General features: G+C 40.3%; 1 protein-coding gene across 4 annotated transcripts in view; it reads left to right on the top strand.

Moving 5' to 3' along the window:
- Nucleotides 1-25,098, top strand: part of AGPAT5 (1-acylglycerol-3-phosphate O-acyltransferase 5) — a 78,924-nt gene that overhangs the window by 10,459 nt on the left and 43,367 nt on the right. For all 4 annotated transcript variants that reach the window (XR_010409745.1, XM_064585720.1, XM_064585719.1 and 1 more), the window contains exons 2-4: nucleotides 5,404-5,473; nucleotides 10,368-10,483; nucleotides 13,056-13,145. Coding sequence is in view for 3 of the 4 variants with exons in the window: in XM_064585720.1 (XP_064441790.1) it covers nucleotides 5,404-5,473; nucleotides 10,368-10,483; nucleotides 13,056-13,145 (276 nt within the window). In the remaining variant the exon portion in view is untranslated. The remainder of the gene's footprint in view (nucleotides 1-5,403; nucleotides 5,474-10,367; nucleotides 10,484-13,055; nucleotides 13,146-25,098) is intronic.

The following is a 25,098-nucleotide window of genomic DNA, read 5'->3' as shown; positions in this document are numbered from 1 at the left end:
GGCAGGGAGTCTGCTTCTCCCTCTGACCTTCCTCCCTCTCATGCTCTCTGTCTCTCATTCTCTCTCTCTCAAATAAATAAATAAAATCTTTAAAAATAAATAAATAAATAAATAAAAATAAAAAAATATTTCATTTTGCATACTGAAAGAAAATGGATATTATTGAGATAAATGAAGAATCTGTGTTTTTTTTTTTCTCACAAAAAAAGAATGGTGTACATTTATGTCCTGGTGGTATTATTAGATACTCTACTACGTTAAACATGTGATCACTGTAGATTCCATTTTACTCCCTTTTTTCAGGATACAAAAGAGTCTTTAGGTTGTTTACATATCATGGGAGAAAATTAAAAACAATATAAAGATATGGTCAAGGTGAGGTGAAAGAATTCTACATCTACGTCCAGGCCACCTTCTTTTTTTTTTTTATAAAGATTTTATTTATTTATTCATGAGAGACAGAGGCAGAGGGAGAAGCATGCTCCCCGCGGAGCAGAGAGCCCGATGCGGGACTTGATCCCAGGACCCTGGGATCATGACCTGAGCCGAAGGCAGATGCTTAACCGACTGAGCCACCCAGGTGTCCCTAGGCTGCCTTCTGATAGCTGATTTGTGCAAATTAAACAAATTTGTCTGACTAAAGCAGAATAGTAACTAGAGGATCAGTTGCAATGAAGGTAATTATTCAAAGAGCATTTTTATTGTCCCCTTCTGAATTAATGAAAAGGAAAAATTGTTCTTTTTTCTATAGGGACTTTATTTTTTTTTTCAAGATTTTATTTATTTATTTGACAGAGCACGCATGCACAAGCAGGGGAGCGGCAGGTAGAGGGAGAAGGAGAAGCAGGCTCCCCACTGAGCAGGGAGCCCGACATGTGGCTCCATCCTAGGACCCTGGGATCATGACCTGAGCCAAAGGCAGACGCCTAACTGACTGAGCCACCCAGGTGCCCCTCTATAGAGACTTTAGATGAGCTTTTAAAAAATGGATGAGCTAAAATCAAACAGTTATGATGAACCTAAAATTAAATAATTAGGAGGAACAAAAAAAGCCATGTTTTTCATGTGCCTTGTTTTGAAGGAACAAATTACCTGCAAAAGACCTGATTAATGTGATTCAAAATACATGTACTAGAAGATTCACAGAATGCCTTAAGTCACTGGTGCATTTAAAGTGTTTTACTTACGTTTATTCCAAAACCTTTACTGCTGAAATTGAGATCTAGCTTTATCTACTTGTGAAAAATAAAAGTGCAGCTTAATGATTCAGTAAACTTGTGCTGAAAACCATCTGAGTTCTGGGCTCTGGGGGTAGAAAAATGATGAAGACCCTGCCACAGAAGAGCTTATGAGCCCCCCCCACACGCACACAGGTGACTTACAAATAAATATGCACAATTTGTGGTTGAGGCTCCCATAGTGTGAACGGGGTTTGTTCCAGGGCAAAAGGGGGGGGGGTGTGATTAATCCTGGGCTCTGGGTTAGGAGGTGGGAAAGCTTTGGAGAAAAGGTAAATGCATGCTGAGGATGAGCGGATTTAAGATGATTACAATGAGAGTGCTGGTAGGCTTATAGGTCATCATATAATTGTCGGGGAGGAAGACCTTCCTCTGCCCTGTGGTCCCTCTAGCAGGACCTAGAATCGAATTGCCATGAGATCAACAGGAGATAACCAAATTTAATAGGTGTATGTATGGGGACGCCACACACACATGAGATTCCAAAGATAGTCAATGGAAAGCTTACCTGAGCTAAAGAGGGGGAGAGGGGTTTAGGATACAAGAAGAAGGCTGTTGGCAAGAAGGTGAAAGGAGGTGCCCTATTATGCAGATCAGTTTCTTAGGTAAAGGGGAGTCTATTTAGAGCTCTCTTCCTGGAACAGGCTCTCCTTTTCTGTGCAAATTTAGGCCTTTGAGAGCCAGGCAGATAGGTTTTCCTGCATCTGCTGGGTTTTGATTACTTTTAACTTAATCTTTATACCAAAGTGGCCCGTCTAGGGGCAGCCTGCCCTTGGTCCCTACATAATCATTTAATAATTTATATGTATAGGTATTTTGTAAGTTCTTAGGAACTTTTTTTTAAATTTAGATACTACAGCTATCTAACCATATATTTGTTAATAAGGTAGTAATAACTGTTAATAACTGTTAAATACTTAACTGTTAAGTATTTTCAGAATCTGCATTTCTTCCCCTCCTTGTTAGTAAATTTAAAAACTTTCCACTTAAATGAATGAAAGAAATCTGACAGTTTTAAATTAGAATGAAATGTTTTCTTTGAAATCTTGGAAATAAACCAAGTGAAGGGCCTTAAAACTGCATATATTTGATACCTAAAATTGTAATTATGCATTCCTTTCTTTGGTTAATCAACATTAATTCAAAGTACTTAATGATTTGCAACTATTCCAGTAAGATTTGTAGTTCATAATTTCATGTACTTCGCTTTTAGATCTTTTCAGGTTTTAACTATGAAAGGCTACTCTTTTCTAACTTATTTCTGTGGAATTCCAACCAATTTATAGTGGCAAATGAAAGAATTTAAATAGGCAGTCAGCCCAAATATTTACTTTAAGATAACTAAATTATGTTTTGTGAAAGGCTTACTCTTTTTTTCCCCATCTTCTTGCATTTTATTTGGAAATACCTTTTATTTCAGCGAGATACTATGCATATTGAAGAATAACTTTAGAAGTATGAAAGATGTAGGTATACATTTTCCCTTCAGTGGCTATGAATTAGGGTTTTTTCCTTCAGAGTGATCTAACAGTAGAACTATGTTTTCTCCTTCTGTTTTGCCCAATTAAATTCACTACTTACTTTCTCTAGATACCACAGAGGCCACTTTTAGGCAGCAGGCTTCAGCAGTGGAAACGTGAGCAAGGGAAAAGGGCCCACAGGGACCCCTGAGCTGAATGCCAACAGGCTCATCAAGCGACCCACCTGCAAGTGGCTATAGGCCATCACCTGTCAGTGGGCTGCTTACAACCAGGCGAATTCCGTATGTTCCCAGCCCTGTTACTACAGCCCCTCACCCCGCCTAGGTAGACAGTCTCTCCTGGCCGTCCTTCCTGCTCCTGTCTTGCAGTGTATTCAGTAAACTTCTGTTTCCTTCATTCTGCCTTGGGTGATTTTTTTCACAGCCTGTGCTGCTGGTCCCATCCAGTTGGAACACGCCAGAATTACCACAATCAAACTAAAAAAAAAAAAATGCCTTTTAATAACTTGTCTGTTATCTGCCTTCAAAGGCTGCAGCCTGGCAGTCTATTAATCAAGCTCAGAGCTTGAGCAGGAGAGGACAGGGAGAGCCTCTTCTTGGACAGCTTGGGGGCAGGCAGGTCTCCAAAGAGTGCTAATCAGGTTGAATCAATTAAATCGAAACCTTTAAATGTGATGCCCCATCCAGGGAGCTTAAGCCCCAAAACAGAAGGTCGTGGCTGCAGTATTGTCAGCACAGTGCGTTGTACCCATGCTGGGAAGCAGTTCCTGCTTATTGGCCAGAGAATGGGGATCGTTCACGAGCAAGAACTCCTCTTTTAACCCTGCATAGATCAAACTGTTGGTTTAGGGTTTGGTTTGGTTTTTTGGCACTGATAGACTTTATTAATAAAAAATTGAGCAAATATGTAAACACATATTACACGTATAGCATGGTATAGTTTTCTGGGGAAGAGCACCGGAACCTCAGTCTGCGTCCCTGATCTCCGCAATGTTACGTGCTCTAGTTCCACTTTTCTACAGAGATGCTGAGTTGACGTCATTTTCTTCTGTTGTGAAGATGTTAACGAAGAGTGTTGTGACCAAAAGATCTGTGTGGACATCTAAAAACATAGATCTAAAAACCCTTAGTTAATTCATAATCTTGCATAACCCATGATGACAGGATACTGAGAGAGAGACAAAAGTGCCCTGAATGATATAAAAAAACAAAACACTGTTAGCAGTCCTTTCCTTTAAAGTCTTTAAAAATATACTTTTAATTTCTCAATTTTGTGAAATATTTAAGACAGAACTACAGACTCATAATGAACACCTGTGCACCCGCCATCCCGTTTAAGAAATAAAACATGACTGCTGAACACAGTGAATTGTGCAAGACTGTTGAATCACAGATCTGTACCTCTGAAACAAATAATACATTATATGTTAAAAAAAAAGAAGAGGGTAGCAGGAGGGGAAGAATGAAGGGGCAGAAATCAGAGGGGGAGATGAACCATGAGAGATGATGGACTCTGAAAAACAAACAGGGTTCTAGAGGGGAGGGGGGCGGGGGGATGGGTTAGCCTGGTGATGGGTGTTAAGGAGGGCATGTTCTGCACGGAGGACTGGGTGTTATACGCAAACAATGAATCATGGATCAGCACATCAGAAACTAATCATGTACTGTATGGAGACTAACATAACATAATAAAAAAAATTAATTAAAAAAAAAATGACTGCTAGAGTTGGAACCGCCATGTGCAGCTCGCATGTTGCATCCCGCCCGCCCGCCCCAGTCCTGGAAGTCACCTATATCCTGAACTTTCTCTGTTTTTTTTTTTGTTTTGTTTTGTTTTTCTAATTTTATTTATTTTTTTAAGGAAGCCCTCTGCCCAGCATGGGGCTTGAATTCATGACCCTGAGATCAAGAGTCACGCGCTCCACCGACTGAGCCAGCCAGGTGCCCCAGTGAACTTTCTCCATTCTTTACAGAGATATAGAGAGTCCTAATCATGAGCCAGGTTTCCCTGTTACTTACAAAATAAAGCTTTAATCTTCAGTTTGGTATTCAAAAGACTTCTCCCATTCTGGTCCAGATCTCCCTGGGGTCCTTGCTGCAGCTCACCAGTCCTGCATGCAGCCGTTTGACTCGAAAGTGCTGGGGGTGCCTCCACGGGCCCCAGACACCTCAGACACCACCACTCCATTTCTTTGTCCACCTTTTCATGAATGTCCTTCCTTCATCTCATCTGCCGAAACCACACCTAATGACGCTGCTTCTGCTCTTCAGTCGACAGTTCTCTGATCTAAAATGTGCCGTCTTTTCATAATGTTTGTGTTACGTCTTCCTGTCACTGTATTACACGGCTGTCTCTTCCACTACACTGCGGGCTTTTTGAAGGAAGATGTATCTTACAGAAAAAGCTTCAGATACTATAAGCAGTAAATAAATGCTTGTTGTGTTTTTCTCATGAGGGTGTTGATCATTCTGTTTCACTTTATAACCATTAACCTGCCCTCCACTTAACTACTTTATACACATGTGCCATTTATGGTCTCTGATGCTGCTAAGAGAAATCTAACTTTTGTTAATCATGGGTGGAAATATTCATGACTTTGTCGATTTTTTGACAGTGTCCTGTTTTGTTTGTTACAGTAGTGCATGTTTTGAAATATTAATGTTTCCTTTTGTTTTATCTTTTAGATATTGCTATATGGAGATTTGCCAAAAAATAAAGAAAATATAATATATTTAGCAAATCATCAAAGCACAGGTTTGTATTTCATTTGCATGAAATTTAGGTTTTCTACAGAAAGTAGATGGGCATTCAAAATCATGTTTTTATTTATTTAAATGAAAAATTTTTTGGTTTTTGTTAAAACATGAATTTTCAATGCAGATATTATATCGTGACCTTGTGTTTTTGTGATTTTACCTTTTTGGAAAGTCAGGCATAGGAAAACTATGAATTTTCCCAAATTTACCTTTCTCCCTCTGATGGGTGTAAATGAGGCATTTTCTTTCATTTATTTTGTTTCTTTGAATAGTTTTTTAAATAAATTATGCATTCTTCCTTTTGTAAGTTCTGTTCCTGGACGTAAAATTGGGTCAAAGTATGTACACATTTTACGTTTTTGATTGTTAAGCAGAAAGGTGATGCTAATAAGTGACTACCCCTTCCCTAAAGGCAGTATTAATTTCTAATGTCTGCAGTTCCTTTGGCCTCATCAAATGTTTTAGTTTAATTATAGCTTGCTGTTCTGTCAGAAGACTCTGGTCTTCAATTACAGTGCAGTATATATTTTAAAGCACTTTAAAAAAAAACCTTTTTATTTTGAAATAATTATAGATTCTCGAGAATTTGCAAAAATAGTATATGGAGTCCTGTGACCTCTTAGTCAATTTTCCCCCAATGATGACATTTATATAGCTGTTGTACAGTATCAAAGCCCAAGAAATTGACGTTGGTTAAGGTACTTTTTAGTTCTACAGATAATTCAGTCCAGAGGAAAATCCTACTTCATATTTTTTCAAACCTATAACTGCCTGTGATGCACATTTCCTAAATTCCATTTTTCTGACTTTAAGAAATGTACTACCCAGAAGTTCAAAGCTAAAAACAACCTGAGGGATTATAGGATACTGGAAAAATCACTTAAGCCTATGGCTGTTCTTTATCTTCCTCCTGTCAACTGTGTCTCTTCATGATTTTGTTGCTTTTACTACTACTTGTACCATGGGTAAGGTAAAGAAAGTAAAAAGTTGAAATGCATTTTTCTCAATTTAGCTTATTAATGATTACATTCAGTTTTATGGCACAAGAGTTGATTTTACAAAGGGTTGATAGGAATTTTGATGTGTCTGTGTATTTCCCTGACTTCATGAATGTGACTGGCTTGGACAATTTAATTACATTTGACTTCAGCAAAGCAAGCAGCCTGATTGGGCCAGTGTCTGCTTCCAGCGCTGGCCGGTAGAGCAGCCTTTCTTCTGGATTTTGACTGTTTCTGCAGACACACCGGGTCTTTACTACTAACAGTCCTGCTGCTTGTTCTGTTGCTGACGGCGTATTTCTACCAGGCTTCCAGTATCCAAATGTAAAGGATTTATGGGTCCAGGGTAGGCAGTGGCTCATGACAACCCAAATTTCCTTTATATTGACCCACTGGTTCATTTTATTAAAGTTTTTTTATGTGTTTAAAGAGGATTCTCTCTTAAAATTCCTTGTTCGGGTTCCCTGCCAACTTCCTTTTTGCCAGGTTTCAGTGTGAAATAGTTGTATTAACAGAGCTGTGGAACTAGCGTGAACGTGTGGAGTAAGTACTCCCCACGCTCCTAGAGGCGGTGGTGGTAACACCAGCAATAAAATGAGACCCGCCGCCATCACTGGTGTGCTTACTACCTGTTGGCCTTTATATACATTACTTCAGAGTGAGGACTTGGCGGGAAACATTTGGAAGAAAACAGTTTTGTTTCCTACTTGTGTGTTTAGAACTAGAAGGTAATATGGGAAGTATGAGCTCCAAAGTCAGCCCACAACTGACCTGAAAAAAGTCCCACTTCTCAGGTCAGAGAGCCGTTTCCTCGTGCCTTTATCTGACCCCTCAGGGCCTGAGACTTTCTGCTACCACGTTCTGTACCAGTTAGCCTTCGGGATTTGAGAGAGCTACTTTTTTTGAATGCCTTTTAAAAAACCCATAACCTAGGAACATAACTAGATAGTGATTTTTAAATTACTTCAGAATTGCAGGTTTTAGTCAGAATATGATAGATTATGCCCAGAGATATGGGCACATACAAATTTGTGTATAGTGTTAGGTTCCAGAGACCCCTGAAGCTTATCCATGGTCATGGGTCATTGGCCGGTGGGGTCTGGGTACCCTTTTCTTAAGACCCTTCTGAGATATATTAAGAACCACAAATTAGTATCTAAAAATGTAATTAACAGAAAGAATATTTCAAAGACTGCTGTTCAACATGGACTGTCTGGTTTGCCCTCTACTAGGCCTGCCAGAATACGAGTCTCTTCTGGGCCTCACGTTCCAGACAATTGACGTTTTAATTAGTATCTCTTCTCTGGTGTTTTCACTTGATGTGTCCTTGCTGTCTCTGTATTCTTAGTCTCTTAACTTATTTCTCTGCCGAGAGGTTGTAGTGGCTCTTATTCCTTCCTCTCGGCCTTTTTAAATACCTGCTTTTGACACTGTTTACCTTGACCTCAGGAAATGCACCCTTTTCTTGGTTTCAGTGATATTTGCCTCAACTAACAAAATATGTGGTGAGTAGATTATCATAAAAAGGTGTGGGCTTTGCCGTCAGACCCTGGCTCATCTGCTCTTCGGCAGTGGGCTGTGTGACCGTGGGCAAATCACTTAGCTTCTCTTAGCCTTGTTCATAAGGTGTGAGAATGTCTACTGCTCAGGGTTTTTAGGCAATTTCCATAGGCTAGCTCCTAGTCTCTCAGCATGCCTGGTTTATGGGGGGCATTTAACAGCAGGGGTGGTGGGGGTGGTGACGATGATGGCAGCTAACCAGGAGCAGGCGGTGCTGGGTCCATGCTAGACAAGTGCTTCCTGCCCAGGATCTCCGTTACACTATGCAGTACCCTTGTGACTTAGGGACTGTCGTTACATAATAACATAGATGAGAAAAGCCTCGCTTTTCTTGCTGGCTCTCCTCTCTTCAGAGGTCACAGGAACAATGACACTGCTGTGGCCGTGTGAATAGTTACTGTAAAGGTACATATTCCCATCTCTGCTGTCAGCAACCCAGCTGTAGTCTAGCGTCTCCTAGCAGAAAACCTAGTTGAGAATAAACAGGAAAAGTAAAGGTAATTGAGTAGCAAAAATTGATGGCACAAAGTCTGGGTCTTTTAACTACTTAAGTTAGTTCTTAAGCTTTTCCACTAAAATTTGTGCAAGTTTAAGGCCATAGCCCAGGAGAGTTAATACCAACATGACACATTTTACACTTAAAAGTTTTAAAAGATGCATTCTAGGCCATGTGTAGCCATGTTTGTTTCAATATAAAAATGTGTTATTAAAAATTCTTCCAAACTATGAAAAGATAATTGTTCCAGGAAAAGATACCATATCTTGTTTTTAGCCTTGTACCCCAAATATGTTCCAGATGTACATTTAGTTCTCACAATTTATTTACATTAGGTACAGTTATTATAAGGTGGATCATTTGGCTTCCAAAACATAATCAGAAAGAGCTGTGTTTATCAGTATTGTTGAGGTGATTTAAATGAGAAGGAAGGGGCTAGGGAGATGGCTTCCAGCGGAAGTCACATACTTGAGAGTAAAGAGATAGTGGATCATTCTGTAGCGTCAGTGTCTCCAGCAGGCAGACACAGCTTCTAGGGATCCCTGGTTGTAGGAGAGTATCTGCATCACTACTTAAAAGGAGTTGTCATAGAATGAATTTGTGTAATTATAACTTAAGTCATCAAGAAAGAACTTGTGAATGATAAAGATTAAGAGATTTCAATAATTGATAACATGATTTTTCACAAGAATAATTTTTAGTGTTTAACTGGCTAAGTTGTCTTTGGGATAATCTCCCCAGTGTGATGTATTGTCTAAAGGATCTCACACAGCTGTAATCCTGTGGGAAACTGTTCATTTTAGTTTAAACTATTGTTAACTGCTTTAATTTCCAGGCTTTTATTTGCCATAGATTTTATTTTAACATTTTCCCCTCTAATTCAGTCCTTTTGTTCTGGCTTCCATGGCCCTGGATACACACGCGATAGTAAGACTACATTTTTTTTCAGGGATTATCATTTTTTTTTTCCCAAGGATCCCAAACTCCAGTTCAGTTTTCATTGTTATCAGAGAGATGGAGTAGTTTATAGCCATTTGCTTTCAAACCCAAGTCTCTGGTCTTCAAGACTTTTTACTGTTTTCCTGCTTCATTTTGTTTCATTTCCCCTGACTCTTTCGACCATCTCCCGTTTGCCACCTTCTGCACACGGTTTCTGGTTCTTTGCTTCAGCACAGGCTAGTCTTTCTGTTTGGAATTTCTTCTCTCTTCCTAGAAGTGTTGTTGTTATCAACACACTCATGTCTCATTTTTGCTTTTGCGACCCTTTGTTGCTAACATCCCCATGTACGCCCATTACTGGCCCTTGGGTACCTCTGCTGTGCTTCTGTAAGGGGCAGGTATCTGGCAGCACAGCCGTGGGCCTCAGATCTTTGTGCTGACTTTGTAACCTAGGATCGTGTCCTGGAAAGGCACCAGGGAAGATGAAGTGTCCTTGCCTTGTGTTGAACATATTAGTATATACACAATATATATGACAATTTCATTTAACCATTTTTTGCTTATAATTTCATTTTTTTAGACTAAGAATTAGAGGCACTTTATTCTTTGTTCATGCTACTTTTGTATCATATGGCGGTTTGTGACTTTTTCCATTTTACCTCTGAAATGAAAAGCCCTTCAAGGAACGCAAAAAGAAGGAAAAAACAACAAAGAATTTTTATAAATGGAATTTGTAACTTTTAAATGTCTACAGTTGATATAATTTTAAAATTCTTCTCATATATCCAAAAGTATATTCCTAGTATAATCTTGTGAAGAGGCTTTTTCTGTTTCTGGGAAAGGAATGCCGGAGTTCACATACAGATCATTTATGCCCTAATTGGGCTGTGTCTTTGCAGTTGACTGGATTATTGCTGACATTCTGGCCATCAGGCAGAATGCTCTTGGACATGTACGCTACGTGCTGAAAGATGGGTTAAAGTGGCTTCCGCTGTATGGGTGTTATTTTTCTCAGGTAACTTTTTCCATGTTTTCTTCATTATATATGTAGCTTATAAAAATTTTAGATTTGGAAATTTAGCATGCACTTAATATAAATGTATAGGTTGTTTTGTTTATTTTTATGGGTTTAATAATTTATTCCAAACAGAAGTGATTTTACTTGGGCATTTTTAATGGTGTGCATTTATGTACATGTCTGATCACCTAGGTAGTTAAATAGCAAAAATACAAGTGTACAAAAATCAACTAGGAGAATTTAAAGGCACAGAATCTGACAGATGATTACCTTAAGAAACTAATATTAAAACTTATGTATGATATGTAGGATATTAAAAAATAGTGTGCTGTAATGCAGAGTGTTGAGCATGAGTGCCAGGCGCATAATAAACATTTAGTGTAGGATATTTTCCAGAATGCCGTTAATTTGCTTCTCCAGCATACATTTGGTCAAGCTGCTTATCTGCTCAAAGTGTGTGTTTCTCAACTGTACCGTGTGCCAGTTCCCATGTGTGGCATTCATGCTCCACTGTGACCTGCCTCCCTGCAACCCACCTTTCTTTTTCTAGCCTGCATCGGTTTCTCCCTCCCTATCCTTCTTTGAGCTGTTGCTTTAGTTCAAGGCAATATGCTTTCCTCTGCCTCCAAGGCCCAGTTTAGATGCGATTATGAAACCCTTCCCGAGCCTGGCAGTTCCCTCCACCCTGCTTTTGTCTTGGGCTGTCTTTATTATTACACTTACCAGATTCTCTTGATACCTTATTTGTATACATATTTCACTTCCCCACTAATTTTTAAGTTCCTTAAGGAAAGGTACCTGGTCTTCACTTCTGTAGCTTCCATATACCTGGGAAAGAACCCAGGTGTTTTTGAATTAAAAAAGACTAAGAAGTTAAATGACAGGTGAGAACTAATATGTCAAGAGTAGGCATCACGTCCACTACAGCTTGGGGAAATATTACGTTGTGGTATATGCATGCTGTGGCTTTTAATTCTAAAGAGTCAGTAAAGAATGAATCAGTCCTGTTTGGGCAAACAGTGACATGCCTTCTGTAGAGCACCTTGAGTTTTTCCTCTGCACTCAGGCACGCTGGTTTCTTTTCTTTTTTTCTTTTTTTAAGATTTTATTTATTTATTTGACAGAGAGATAGAGAACACAAGTAGGCAGAGAAGCAGGGAGAGGGAGAAGCAGGCTCCCTGCAGAGCAGGGAGCCCGATGCGGGACTCGATCCCAGGACCCTGGGATCATGACCTGAGCCGAAAGCAGCCGCTTAACCGACTGAGCCACCCAGGCGCCCCCAGGCACGCCAGTTTCTATCTGGAAGGAACCACCACCAGAATGGAAGGCCACCTTGCTTCCTCTCTTTTTTTTTTTTTTTAATAAGATTTTATTTATTTATTTGAGAGAGAGAGAATGAGAGAGAGAGAAAGCACATGAGAGGGGGAAGGGTCAGAGGGAGAAGCAGACTCCCTGACAAGCAGGAAGCCTGATGCAGGACTCGATCCAGGGACTCCAAGATCATGACCTGAGCTGAAGGCAGTCGCTTAACCAACTGAGCCACCCAGGCGCCCGCTTCCTCTCCTCTTTATAGTCTTTATACTGTCCCCTCCTTGCTCCTATCTGTGCATTTCCTTTTACTCATATTCTTGGTTAAGACAAAATCAAGTTCAGCCAGTCAGTTTATTTTACAGATGAGTTCAAATTAGCACAAGCGAGTGCAAATAATATGGTGACTTGATGCAAAGTTTTGGTGAGGTACACTTAACGAAGTCTCATGAAGGATCCCTTAATTTGTATGACAGTGCCTGGGTTAGTTGGCTAGGGCTGCCCTAACAAAATACCACAGTCTGGATCTTAAATAACAGACGTTTATTTCCCCACAGTTCTAGAGGCTGGAAGTGCCAGATCAATGTATTATCAGGATTGCTTTTTGCCGAGGCCTCTCTTGTTGGCTTGTAGTCAGCTGCCTTCTCCCTCTGTCTCTCCTCTGTGCATATGCCTGTTGGTGTTCTAATCTCCTCTTCTTCTGGATTAGGACCCACGCTAAATAACCTTGTTTAACCTGATTACCTTCTTAAATGCCCCATCTCCAGATATCATCAGGTATTGGGGGTTAGGGCTTCAACATATAAATTTTGGGGGAACACAGTTGAGTTCATAACAGTGCTACCTAAACATCTGTAGTTGGGTCAGTCTTAAAAATCCCTGAAGATCATAAGTATTGTCATTTTAAAGATACTTTTAGTGATTCTACGTCATTGGAAAAATTGAGAGCTAAGAACTATGTTATTGATCGAGTTTTTTATTTTAAAAAATGAAAGCGTTTTTAACTGTCAACAAAACTAAATGTTCATGTATTTTCCTGTACCATGTAGCATGCAGTTTTTATTTCAATTATGTTGAAACCTAGGAGAGCTTTCAGGTAAATGTTTATTAGATGCTAATATTTGAATGTATTAAATATAGTTTAATTCCTAAAATGTAATTTTATTCTTTTGGGGAGTAAAGTTACTTTTTTAATGACTGGCCATTTGGTATTTTAATAGTAAATACTTTCCCTCCCCCCCTTTTTTTTTTTATGTGACAGCACGGAGGGATCTATGTAAAGCGAAGTGCCAAATTTAATGAAAAGGACATGAGAAACAAGCTGCAGAGCTACATGAACGCAGGAACTCCAGTAAGATCATTCCCCCTTTTATTATTTTCCTTATCAATTCTCAGTTTTTAAGAACTACATTAGAACTTAAGAACTGTGTTGAAAATGTATTATTCCATGGGTAATAAATGATTGAGAGTTGAGGCAGTAAAAACCGTCTACATATAGGTGAGTGGCTGTTTTTGGCCATCAGGAAGAGGCTGCAGACTCTTCAGTCCTTTGCTGGTGGTAAGGTCCTCCGAACGAGCAACAAGAACGGTGGGTGACTGTGGTCTGTCAATGGAAGTCCAAACCACACCTGCGACTTGCACTTCAGCTACTAATTGCTCATCTTCAGGATCACATGTAGTTTGAAAAGAAACAAATTTTCTTTGTGTCAGTGTAAATTTGGATTGCTTGTATACATTGTTATTTGAAAAGTCAAAAAAAGTATGAATATCTGCAAATGAAGAATCATTCAGTGTAAATACTGTCTGATAAAACTTTGTTCCCTAAAAAAGGAATCTCAGGATTCTCTTCGAAGAATGCTGACTGCTGCCCAGGGGCTTTCCCCCCAGCTCCCCGTGAGGGCAGAGCACCCTGATCACAGCGACCGCTTGAGCTTTGGTCACCAGTGCTCAGGAACTTAGCTCACGGCTACAAGTTTTGGTTTTTTTCCTCCCTCATCTTCTCTCTCCTCCTCCTCCCTCTTGTTTTCTCTCTGCCTTCCTTTTTCTTTTCCTCTCCTCTCCAGGGCTCATAGGTAGCAGCCAGAACTCATATTTAAAGATGAGTTTTCCGCAGTCAGCTGATGAAGTGCCCTAACGTTCAAGATTTTTGCTTATGAACCTTGTCTAGTTGTTTTGACATTGTGAAATTGTGTTCTGTTTGGGGATGACCTGGCGTAGAATGTAGTGCCCCTTTATCCTGTTACTACTTACCCTTGAGAACAAAGTGTAGCTTTTTGAAAGGTCTGTTTACTCTGAAAAATTTGGCATACTGGGCAGAATGGGGGCCGTTGTTTATAGATCTCCATAAGATAGAAGAGATTGGCAATATGTATATTTGCTGTCTTTTCAAAAAATAATTTAAAATTTCAGCACTGACTTACACATTAAAGAGTCCATCCTGCTTCTCCCCTCTAGCTATGCGTCATCCCAGGTAGGGGAGCTGCCCTGAGGTTTCTTGGGTATTCTATAGACATTGTCTATGCCAAACAGATGCGTTCAGTCCCCTCTTTCCATGATTTCAGTGTTCTATACGCAGTTTCCCCTTGCTTCTCTGTTATTCCTTTTTCTCTCTGGCTCTCCCTCCCTCCTCCTCTGTGTTACATGTTTTTTTCTCTCTGGCTGCCTTCATGAGTTTCTCTTTGTTTTTGGTTTGCAGGAGTTTAAGTATTATACATCTTAGTGTGCTCTTTTTCTTTTTCCTCCCTCTTTATCCTGCTTGGTCTTCTCTGAACTTGGACTTTTGGTTTCATGTCTGTCATTAATTTTGGAACATCCCTTGCTCTTATTTCTTTAAATGTTATTCCTACCCTGTTCTCTCTTCTCCAATTACACGTCTTTGGGGCCATTTGTTCCACAGTCTTTTTCTGATTTTTGTTTTGCTTTGTTTTTTTCACTCTCTTTTTCCCTGTTGTCTTACAGTGTAGGTAATATCCACTGACCTATTTTCCTGTTCACTGATTGTTCCCTTGGCTTTGCCTAGTCTGCTGGTGGTGCCAGGTAGAGGCATTCCTCATCTCTGTTCCTGTTTTTCATTCCCAGTATTTCCCTTTGATTCTGTTAGTTTCCACGTCTGTGCTAAACGTATCCATCTGATCATGAGGATTGCCCACCTTTTCTACTAAAACCTTTGTTGTGTTGCTAGTAGTTGTTTGAAATTCCCCATCTGGTAATTACAACATCTCTGATTCTGAAATTTTTGGTTGCTTTGTCTCTTCAGACTGCTTTATCTTGCCTTTTTTATACCTGCTACGATTTTGTTGAAAGTTGGGCCTCTTGAGTAGGACAGTGGAGATTGAAGTAGTTTTGATACCTGAGAATGGCTATGCTTGTCTTTTTGCAAGACCTTCAGTGAGGGCTTGAGTCAGTTGAGTCAGGAGTTGTACCGGATTTGGGTTTTACTGTTGCAGTAATTTTTCTCACAGACTTCAAATTACTGTAGCATTCTTTACTTTGTGTATAGGGTGGGAGATGTTTTGCTAGAGAGTTTTTCTCAATGCCTGTTCCACACTGAGTTTTTTGCACTACACTTAGAGTCTCCTTTTTGAACCTCCCCCAACAGCGTCCTCTGGTACTTGTTACTGAAATCCTGTCAGTTTGGTGGGGAGGCTGAGAGGGGAGGTGTGGTTTGTTGTCTAAGTCTCAGGAAGGGTCTTGGGGTGGAGGCTTTTCCCAGCTTCTCTCCTGCCTTGCTCCCAGCTCTAAATCTGTGCCCAGGATGTATTCTTGCTCATCCCCTGCAGAAAGTTTTAACCTTCTGTTCCTTTCCCCCAGCTGCATTGGATTTTCATCAACTTGAGAGTTTAAGAATGTTGTTCCACAGGAAAGATAGAGGGGAAGGCTCTCTGCTGGGCTTTGTGCCTTCCCAGCACTGGCTGTGTTCTCCCCCAAGCCTGCACCACCATCATCATCATCATGAGGATGAATTTGCAAGACACTGCCCTGGCCCAGCCTTTTTTTCTTTTTCTACTTCTCTTTTTCTTCTTTTTGGTTTGCATGTATATGTGGGGTGTGTGTGTATATGTTTGTACAAAGTTGTGGTAAATTATCCTGTGTCTGTAGCCCCCGGGAGTTCTTCTCTTGAACTAGCCCACACTCAGCCTTTTGCAGCTTGTTAAAATTTTAATTAAATCTTGTTATTGCCATCTGTTGGCATTTGCCCCAGGTAAATGTGTGCATGCATCTCCTCTCTCCTTAGATGTTCAGGTGAGTTGTTGCCATGCAACCTCAACTCTGAAGGGTTCAGTTTGGTGTTTTCCCCGTTACTCTTGTAATATTCTTTGTCCTAAGCCTCCTCTTGTTTTTTTGTTAATGTGTTGTAAAACTTGGAATGATTTTAGATTTACAAAAACATTGCATGGATAGTCCAGAGTTTCCCATTTATTCGTCACCTAGTTTTAAGGTTAACATTTAAGATTAACATCTTTCGAAACCATGATTCATTTGTCAAAACTAAGAAAGAAACATTGGTGTCATACTATTAATTGAACTACAGACTATTCAGATCTCTCAAGTTTTTCTACTAATGTCCTTCTTGTTTCAAGATGCAATCCACTGTACCACAAATCCATTTAATGCCTGTGTTTTAAATATATTGTGTTTTTCATGGTATGCTGTACTGTATGGTTATTATCAAATCTGTTATTTTTGTTTTAATCTTCAAACTTTGTTTCTTTAAATATTGAAGGCATCATTTAAAAGATGTATTAAGTAAATTTGTATTTAGTGATCTCAGTATGTGAAGCCCTGTTGTTTTCTGCCAATTCTTGCTCATTGTACATTCTTTCCTTATGTGCTTGGTTATCTTTATTTGCTCCTGATTCTATTTGGAAAATTATCTGTAGAAATCAACTCGAACAGTAGAAAGTGCCTTCCTCCAGAGAATATTTGCGTTTGTTTAGCTGTGCCCCTTAAAGCTTCTTCAGTGTGAGTCCACCCAACCGAATTCTGAACTTGAGGTTAACTGGACCAAAGTTGCAAATCCATATGAGACTGACTGACTTCTGGTTTACTTTTGCCCTAAGAGTATAGCCTTTGGTGTTCCCTTTACCTCTTTTCACCCTTTTTTTTTTTTCGTATTTTGAGAGAGAGATTAAGAGAGAGCACAAGCAAGGGGAGCAGCAGGCAGAAGCAGAGGGAGAAGTAGGCTTCCCGCTGAGCAAGGATCCCGATGCCGGGCTCAATCCAGGACACCTGGATCAGGACCTGAGCCGAGGGCATGTGCTTAACCAACTGAGCCACCCAGGCATCCCAACTTCTTTTCACTTTTTTTTTTTTTACTTTTAATTTTATTGTTATGTTAATCCCCATACATTACATCATTAGTTTTAGATGGAGTGTTCCATGATTCATTGTTTGTGCATAACACCCAGTGCTCCATGCAGAACGTGCCCTCCTCAATACCCATCACCAGGCTAACCCATCCTCCCACCCCCCTCCCCTCTAGAACCCTCAGTTTCTTTTTCAGAGTCCATCGTCTCTCATGGTTCGTCTACCCCTCCGATTTCCCCCCCTTCATTCTTCCCCTCCTGGTATATTCTTCTTTTTTTTTTTCTTAACATATATTGCATTATTTGTTTCAGAGGTACAGATCTGAGATTCAACAGTCTTGCACAGTTCACAGCGCTTACCAGAGCACATACCCTCCCCAGTGTCTATCACCCAGTCACCCCATCCCTCCCACCCCACCCCCCACTCCAGCAACCCTCAGTTTGTTTCCTGCGATTAAGAATTCCTCATATCAGTGAGGTCATATGATACATGTCTTTCTCTGTTTGACTTATTTCGCTCAGCATAATACCCTCTAGTTCCATCCACGTCATTGCAAATGGCAAGATCTCATTCCTTTTGATGGCTGCATATATTCCATTGTATATATATACCACATCTTCTTTATCCATTCATCTGTCGATGGACATCTCAGTTCTTTCCACAGTTTGGCTATTGTGGACATTGCTGCTATAAATATCGGGGTGCACGTACCCTTTCGGGTCCCTACTTTTGTATCTTTGGGGTAAAAACACAGTAGTGCAATTGCTGGATCATATGGTAGCTCTATTTTCAACTTTTTGAGGAACCTCCATACTGTTTTCCAGAGTGGCTGCACCAGCTTGCATTCCCACCAACAGTGTAGTAGGGTTCCCCTTTCTCCGCATCCCCGCCAACATCTGTCATTTCCTGACTTGTTAATTTTAGCCATTCTGACTGGTGTGAGGTGGTATCTCATTGAGGTTTTGATTTGGATTTCCCTGATGCCGAGCGATATTGAGCTCTTTTTCATGTGTCTGTTGGCCATTTGGATGTCTTCTTTGGAAAAATGTCTGTTCATGTCTTCTGCCCATTTCTTGATTGGATTCTTTGTTCCTTGGGTGTTGAGTTTGATAAGTTCTTTATAGATTTTGGATACTAGCCCTTTATCTGATATGTCATTTGCAAATATCTTCTCCCATTCTGTCGGTTGTCTTTTGGTTTTGTTGACTGTTTCCTTTACTTTGCAAAAGCTTTTTATCTTGATGAGGTACCAATAGTTCATTTTTGCCCTTGCTTCCCTTGCCTTTGGCGATGTTTCTAGGAAGAAGTTGCTTCGGCTGAGGTCAAAGAGGGTGCTGCCTGTGTTCTCCTTTAGGACTTGGATGGACTCCTGTCTCACATTGAGGTCTTTCAACCATTTGGAGTCTATTTTTGTGTGTGGTGTAAGGAAATGGTCCAGTTTCATTCTTCTGCATGTGGCTATCCAATTTTCCCAACCCCATTTGTTGAAGAGACTGTCTTTGTTCCACTGGACATTCTTTCCTGCTTTGTCAAAGATGAGTTGACCATAGAGTTGAGGGTCCATTTCTGGGCTCTCTATTCTGTTCCATTGATCTATGTGTCTGCTTTTGTGCCAGTACCATACTGTCTTGATGATGACAGCTTTGTAATAGACCTGGAAGTCCAGAATTGTGATGCCACCAGCTTTGCTTTTCTTTTTCAACATTCCTCTGGCTATTCGGGGTCTTTTCTGGTTCCATACAAATTTTAGGATTATTTGTTCCATTTCTTTGAAAAAAGTGGATGGTATTTTGATGGGGATTGCATTGAATGTGTAGATTGCTGTAGGTACCATTGACATCTTCACAATATTTGTTCTTCCAATCCATGAACATGGAATCTTTTTCCATTTCTTTGTGTCTTCCTCAATTTCTTTCATGAGTATTTTATAGTTTTCTGAGTACAGATCCTTTGCCTCTTTGGTTAGATTTATGCCTAGGTATCTTATGGTTTTGGGTGCAATTGTAAATGGGATCGACTCCTTAATTTCTCTTTCTTCTGTCTTGGTGGTGGTGTATAGAAATGCCACCGACTTCTGTGCATTGATTTTATATCCTGCCACTTGACTGAATTCCTGTATGAGTTCTAGCAGTTTTGGGGTGGAGTCTTTGGGGTTTTCCACATAAAGTATCATATCATCTGCAAAGAGTGAGAGTTTGACTTCTTCTTTGCCGATTTGGATGCCTTTGATTTCTTTTTGTTGTCTGATTGCTGTGGCTAGGACTTCCAATACTATGTTGAATAGCAGTGGACATCCCTGCCGCGTTCCTGACTTTAGGGGGAAAGCTCTCAGTTTTTCCCCATTGAGAATGATATTCGCTGTAGGTTTTTCATAGATGACTTTTATGATATTGAGGTATGTACCCTCTATGCCTATACTCTGAAGAGTTTTGATCAAGAAAGGATGCTGTACTTTGTCAAATGCTTTTTCTGCATCTATTGAGAGGATCATATGATTCTTGTTCCTTCTTTTGTTAATGTATTGTATCACGTTGATTGATTTGCGGATGTTGAACCAACCTTGCAGCCCAGGGATAAATCCCACTTGGTCGTGGTGAATAATCCTTTTAATGTACTGTTGGATCCTATTGGCTAGTATTTTGGTGAGAATTTTTGCATCCATGTTCATCAGGGATACTGGTCTGTAGTTCTCCTTTTTGATGGGGTCTTTGGTTTTGGGATCAAGGTAATGGTGGCCTCATAAAATGAGTTTGGAAGTTTTCCTTCCATTTCTATTTTTTGGAACAGTTTCAGAAGAATAGGTATTAATTCTTCTTTAAATGTTTGGTAGAATTCGCTTGGGAAGCCATCTGGCCCTGGGCTTTTGTTTTTTGGGAGATTTTGATGACTGCTTCCATTTCCTTAGTGGTTATAGGTCTGTTCAGGTTTTCTATTTCTTCCTGGTTCAGTTTTGGTAGTTGATACATCTCTAGGAATGCATCCATTTCTTCCAGGTTATCTAATTTGCTGACATAGAGTTGCTTATAATATGTTCTTATAATTGTTTGTATTTCTTTGGTGTTGGTTGTGATCGCTCCTCTTTCATTCATGAGTTTGTTGATTTGGGTCATTTTTCTTTTTGATAAGTCTGGCCAAGGGTTTATCAATCTTGTGAATTCTTTCAAAGAACCAGCTCCTAGTTTCGTTGATCTGTTCTACTGTTCTTTTAGTTTCTATTTCATTGATTTCTGCTCTGATCTTTATTATTTTTCTTCTCCTGCTGGGTTTAGGCTTTATTTTTTATTTATTTATTTATTTTTTTGCGAGAGAGAGAATGAGAGAGAGCACGAGAGGGAGGAGGGTCAGAGGGAGAAGCAGACTCCCTGCTGAGCAGGGAGCCCAATGTGGGACTCGATCCCGGGACTCCAGGATCATGACCTGAGCTGAAGGCAGTCACTTAACCAACTGAGCCACCCAGGCGCCCGGTTTAGGCTTTATTTGCTGTTCTTTCTCCAGTTCCTTTAGGTGTAGGGTTAGGTTGTGTACTTGAGACCTTTCTTGTTTCTTGAGAAAGGCTTGTATTGCTATATACTTTCCTCTTAGGACTGCCTTTGCTGAATCCCAAAGATTTTGAACAGTTGTGTTTTCCTTTTCATTGGTTTCCATGAATTTTTTTAATTCTTCTTTAATTTCCTGGTTGACCCATTCATTCTTTAGTAGGATGCTCTTTAGCCTCTATGTATTTGAGTTCTTTCCGACTTTCCTCTTGTGATTGAGTTCTAGTTTCAAAGCATTGAGGTCTGAAAATCGGCAGGGAATGATCCCAATCTTTTGGTACCAGTTGAGATCTGATTTATGACCTAGAATGTGATCGATTCTGGAGAATGTTCCATGGGCACTAGAGAAGAATGTGTATTCTGTTGCTTTGGGGTGGAATGTTCTGAATATGTCTGTGAAGTCCATGTGGTCCAGTGTGTCATTTAAAGTCTTTATTTCCTTGTTGATCTTTTGCTTACACGATCTGTCCATTTCAGTGAGGGGGGTGTTAAAGTCCCCCACTATTATTATATTGTTGATGTGTTTCTTTGGTTTTGTTATTAATTGCCTTATATAATTGGCTGCTCCCATGTTAGGGGCATAGATATTTACAATTGTTAGATCTTCTTGTTGGATAGACCCTTTAAGTAGGATATAGTGTCCTTCCTCATCTCTTATTATAGTCTTTGAAAGGTTTAAAATCTAATTTGTCTGATATAAGGATTGCCACCCCAGCTTTCTTTTGGTGTCCATTAACATGTTAAATGGTTTTCCACCCCCTCACTTTCAAGCTGGGGGTGTCTTTGGGTCTAAAATGAGTCTCTTGCAGACAGCATATCGATGGGTCTTGTTTTTTAACCCAATCTGATAGCCTGTGTCTTTTGATTGGGGCATTTAGCCCATTTACATTCAGGGTAACTATTGAAAGATAGGAATTTAGTGCCATTGTATTGCCTGTAAGGTGACTGTTACCGTATATTGTCTGTGTTCCTTTCTGGTCTCTCTTACTTTTAGGCTCTCTCTTTGCTTAGAGGACCCCTGTCAAGATTTCTTGTAGGGCTGGTTTTGTGTTTGCAAATTCCTTTAGTTTTTGTTTGTCCTGGAAGCTTTTTATCTCTCCTTCTATTTTCAACGACAGCCTAGCTGGATATAGTATTCTTGGCTGCATATTTTTCTCATTTAGTGCTCTGAAGATATCCTGCCAGTCCTTTTTGGCCTGCCAGGTCTCTGTGGATAGGTCTGTTGCCAATCTAATGTTTCTACCCTTGTAGGTTACATTTCTCTTCTCCCGAGCTGCTTTCAGGATTTTCTCTTTGTCTCTGAGACTCGTAAGTTTTACTATTAGATGTCAGGGTGTTGACCTATTTTTATTGATTTTGAGAGGGGTTCTCTGTGCTTCCTGGATTTTCATGCCTGTTTCCTGCCCCAAATTAGGGAAGTTCTCTGCTATAATTTGCTCCATTATACCTTCTGGCCCTCTCTCTCTCTTCTTCTTCTGGGATCCCAATTATTCTAATGTTGTTTCGTCTTATGGTATCGCTTATCTCTCGAATTCTGCCCTCGTGATCCAGTAGTTGTTTATCTCTCTTTTTCTCAGCTTCTTTATTTTCCATCATTTCATCTTCTATATTACTGATTCTCTCTTCTGCCTCATTTATCCTAGCAGTTAGCGCCGCCATATTTGATTGCACCTCATTAATAGCCTTTTTGATTTCTACTTGGTTAGATTTTAGTTTTTACTTCTCCAGAAAGGGTTTCTCTAATAACTTCCATGCTTTTTTCAAGCCCAGCTAGTATCTTTAAATTGATGATTCTGAACTCTAGATCTGACATCATACTAATGTCCGTATTGAGTAGGTCCCTGGCAGTCGGTACTACCTCTTGTTCTTTTCGTTGAGGTGATTTTTTCCGTCTTGTCATTTTGTGCAGAGGAGAATAGATTAATGAGAGAACAAAATGCTAGCAGAATAACCACGTCCCCAGAAAATATACTCTAAACAAATCAGAAAAGACCTGAAGCAGTGGGATAAGAAAGGGAAAGAGAGAAAAAAGAAAAAGAAAAAAAAAAGGAAAAGAAAAAGATAAAGATAAAGATAAAAACAAACAAAAACAGAACAAAACAAAAGAAAAAAAAACAGAATGTGATCAAATATGATCCGGCTGGTATATAGATCAGTGCCACACACTAGATTTTGGGTGTATTTGGTCTGTTAGAAGAAGGTGCCTCCCAAAATTTTAAAGAAAGAAAAACTTATATATGTACAAAAATAAGGGTTGATATGATGAAGGGATGGAATATGACTGTAAAGATGGAAATTATAAAAAATTTTATAAAAGGAATTGATAAGAAATTGTTTGAAAACAGAAAGAAGAGGATTTAAAAAAAAAAGAAAAAAAAAAGGGAGAGAATGTGATCAGGCAGGGGAGTTGAAAAAAACCATACAATAGAGATTTAGGGTATATTTTGATCTGTTAGAAGAAACTATCTCAAAATTTTAAAGAGAGAACAATTTATGTATATATGCCAAAAATATGGGTAACTACTATGAAGGGATAGAATGTGACTCTAAAAATGAAAAATAAAAATGTTTTTTTTTTTAAAAAGGGATTAATAAGATGTTGGTTGAAAAAGGGAAAAAGAAAAATTCAAAAAAAATTAACTTTGAAAGACTAAAGAATCATGGTAAAAAAAGCCATGAATTCTGTGTGCATTATTCCCCTAGCACTGGAGTTCTGCCGTCCTCATTGATCCGTAAACTTGGTCTTGGCTGGCTGTTCTCCCTGATCTTCTGGGGAGGGGCCTGTTGCCGTGGTTTCCAAAAGTCTTTGCCGGAGGCGGAATTGCCCCGCCCTTGTCCGGTCTGGACTAAGTCATCTGCTCGGGTTTGCTCTCCGGGGCTTTTGTTCCCTGCGAGCTTTCCCTACAGCTTTGGAGGCGGAGAGTGAAAATGGCGGCCTCCCAATCTCCGCCCTGGAGGAGCCGAGAACTCGGGGCCCCACTCCTCAGTGCTCCCCCAGAGAAAAGCAGTCAGTCATTCCCGTCTCCCCGGTCTCCGGCCGTACGCTGTGCTCACCCGGCCTGTGACCGCACGTTTCTATCTCTGGCACCCGACCCCGGGTGGAGTCTCCAAACCCAGCAGATCCCTGCGGTGCACTCCCGCCCCTCTCCTCCCAGGGGAAGAAGGTGAGTCTCCCCGGATCTGCCGCTTGTTGGGTCCCTGCTGGAGGAGCAGGGGCCCGACTGTGCCGCGGATCACGGTTTATGGCGACCCCGAGCTGAGAGCCCGCACCTGGGCTCCGCCTCTGCAGCCGGCTTCCCTGCTCCGATACCTGGGAACTCTGCCACACTCAGGCCCCCCCGGTCTTTCTGTGACCCCGAGGGTCCTGAGACCGCACTGTCCCACGAGGGTTCCACCCCCCACTTAGCCACCGGAGTGACGTCCCTCAGCGGAGCCAACTTCTACAAGTTCCGATTTTGTGTTCCGCAGTCTATCACTTGCCAGAAGCGACCAACGGAGGCCCCTCCCCCGCCGTCTATCCTCCCAAATATCGCCTCGGATTCACTTCTCTGCACATCCTACCTTCCAGAAAGTGGTCGCATTTCTGTTCAGAGAGTTGTTGCTATTCCTTTCTTCGATCTCCTGTTGACTTCGTAGGTGTTCAGAATGGTTTGATCCCTATCTAGCTGAATTCCTGAGAGGAGACGAAATCCAGGTCTCCTACTCCTCCGCCATCTTGCTCCGCCCCTTCACTCTTAATAGAAGGTCCACGGGGCTTTGATTTTTATCTTTTCAGCTCTTTGATAATTTTAAAATGACGTTTTATCCAGCTTTTTAAATTTTCATTAGGAAGGCTTGTTCAAATAACCTAGTCTTTTACTTTCGGCTACCAGAGAACTTTCTGTTTTTCAAGGGCAGAAGTGTAGCTTTTGGATGTTTGTGCAATAATGCTGAATTACAGACTGGCAGTGCCATGAGTGGTTGTCACTGAGGCCAAATCAGATTTGGGTTCATATCTCAGATCTGCCATTTAAACTTTGTTACTTTGCACAAGTCACTTAACTTTTCTAAGCTTGTTTTCTTTATATGTTAAATCTACTAATAATTCACTTGGTAGCTAGGATTAAATAACATGTTTGAAAGTTATGTTTCTTTTAGTAGCTTCTGATCGCGCTGTAACAGATTACCACAAACTCACCGACCGCAAAAGTACAGGCAGCAGAAGCAAAAATAAGTAAGTAGGACTACACCAAACTAAAACGTTTCTGCACAGCAAAGGAAGTAATTGACAAAAATGAAAAAACAACCTGCAGAAAGGGAGAAAATATTTGCAAACGACATATCCAATGCTAATTTTCAAGATTAACATGCAGCCCACCAGCAAAAAAGCCCAAATAACTCAATTTAAGCAATGGGCAAAGGACTTGAAAAGACATTTCTCCAAAGAAGACCTACAATTAAATGGCCGACAGGTATAGGAAA

This window comes from Mirounga angustirostris, unplaced genomic scaffold (assembly GCF_029215605.1).
Source record: "Mirounga angustirostris isolate CCGP_5_RB_7025 unplaced genomic scaffold, mMirAng1.0.hap1 SCAF_2, whole genome shotgun sequence".
Classification (NCBI taxonomy): Eukaryota; Metazoa; Chordata; class Mammalia; order Carnivora; family Phocidae; genus Mirounga; species Mirounga angustirostris.
The sequence above is the reverse complement of the archived record's forward strand: the minus strand, read 5'-3'. Positions and strand labels throughout refer to the sequence as shown.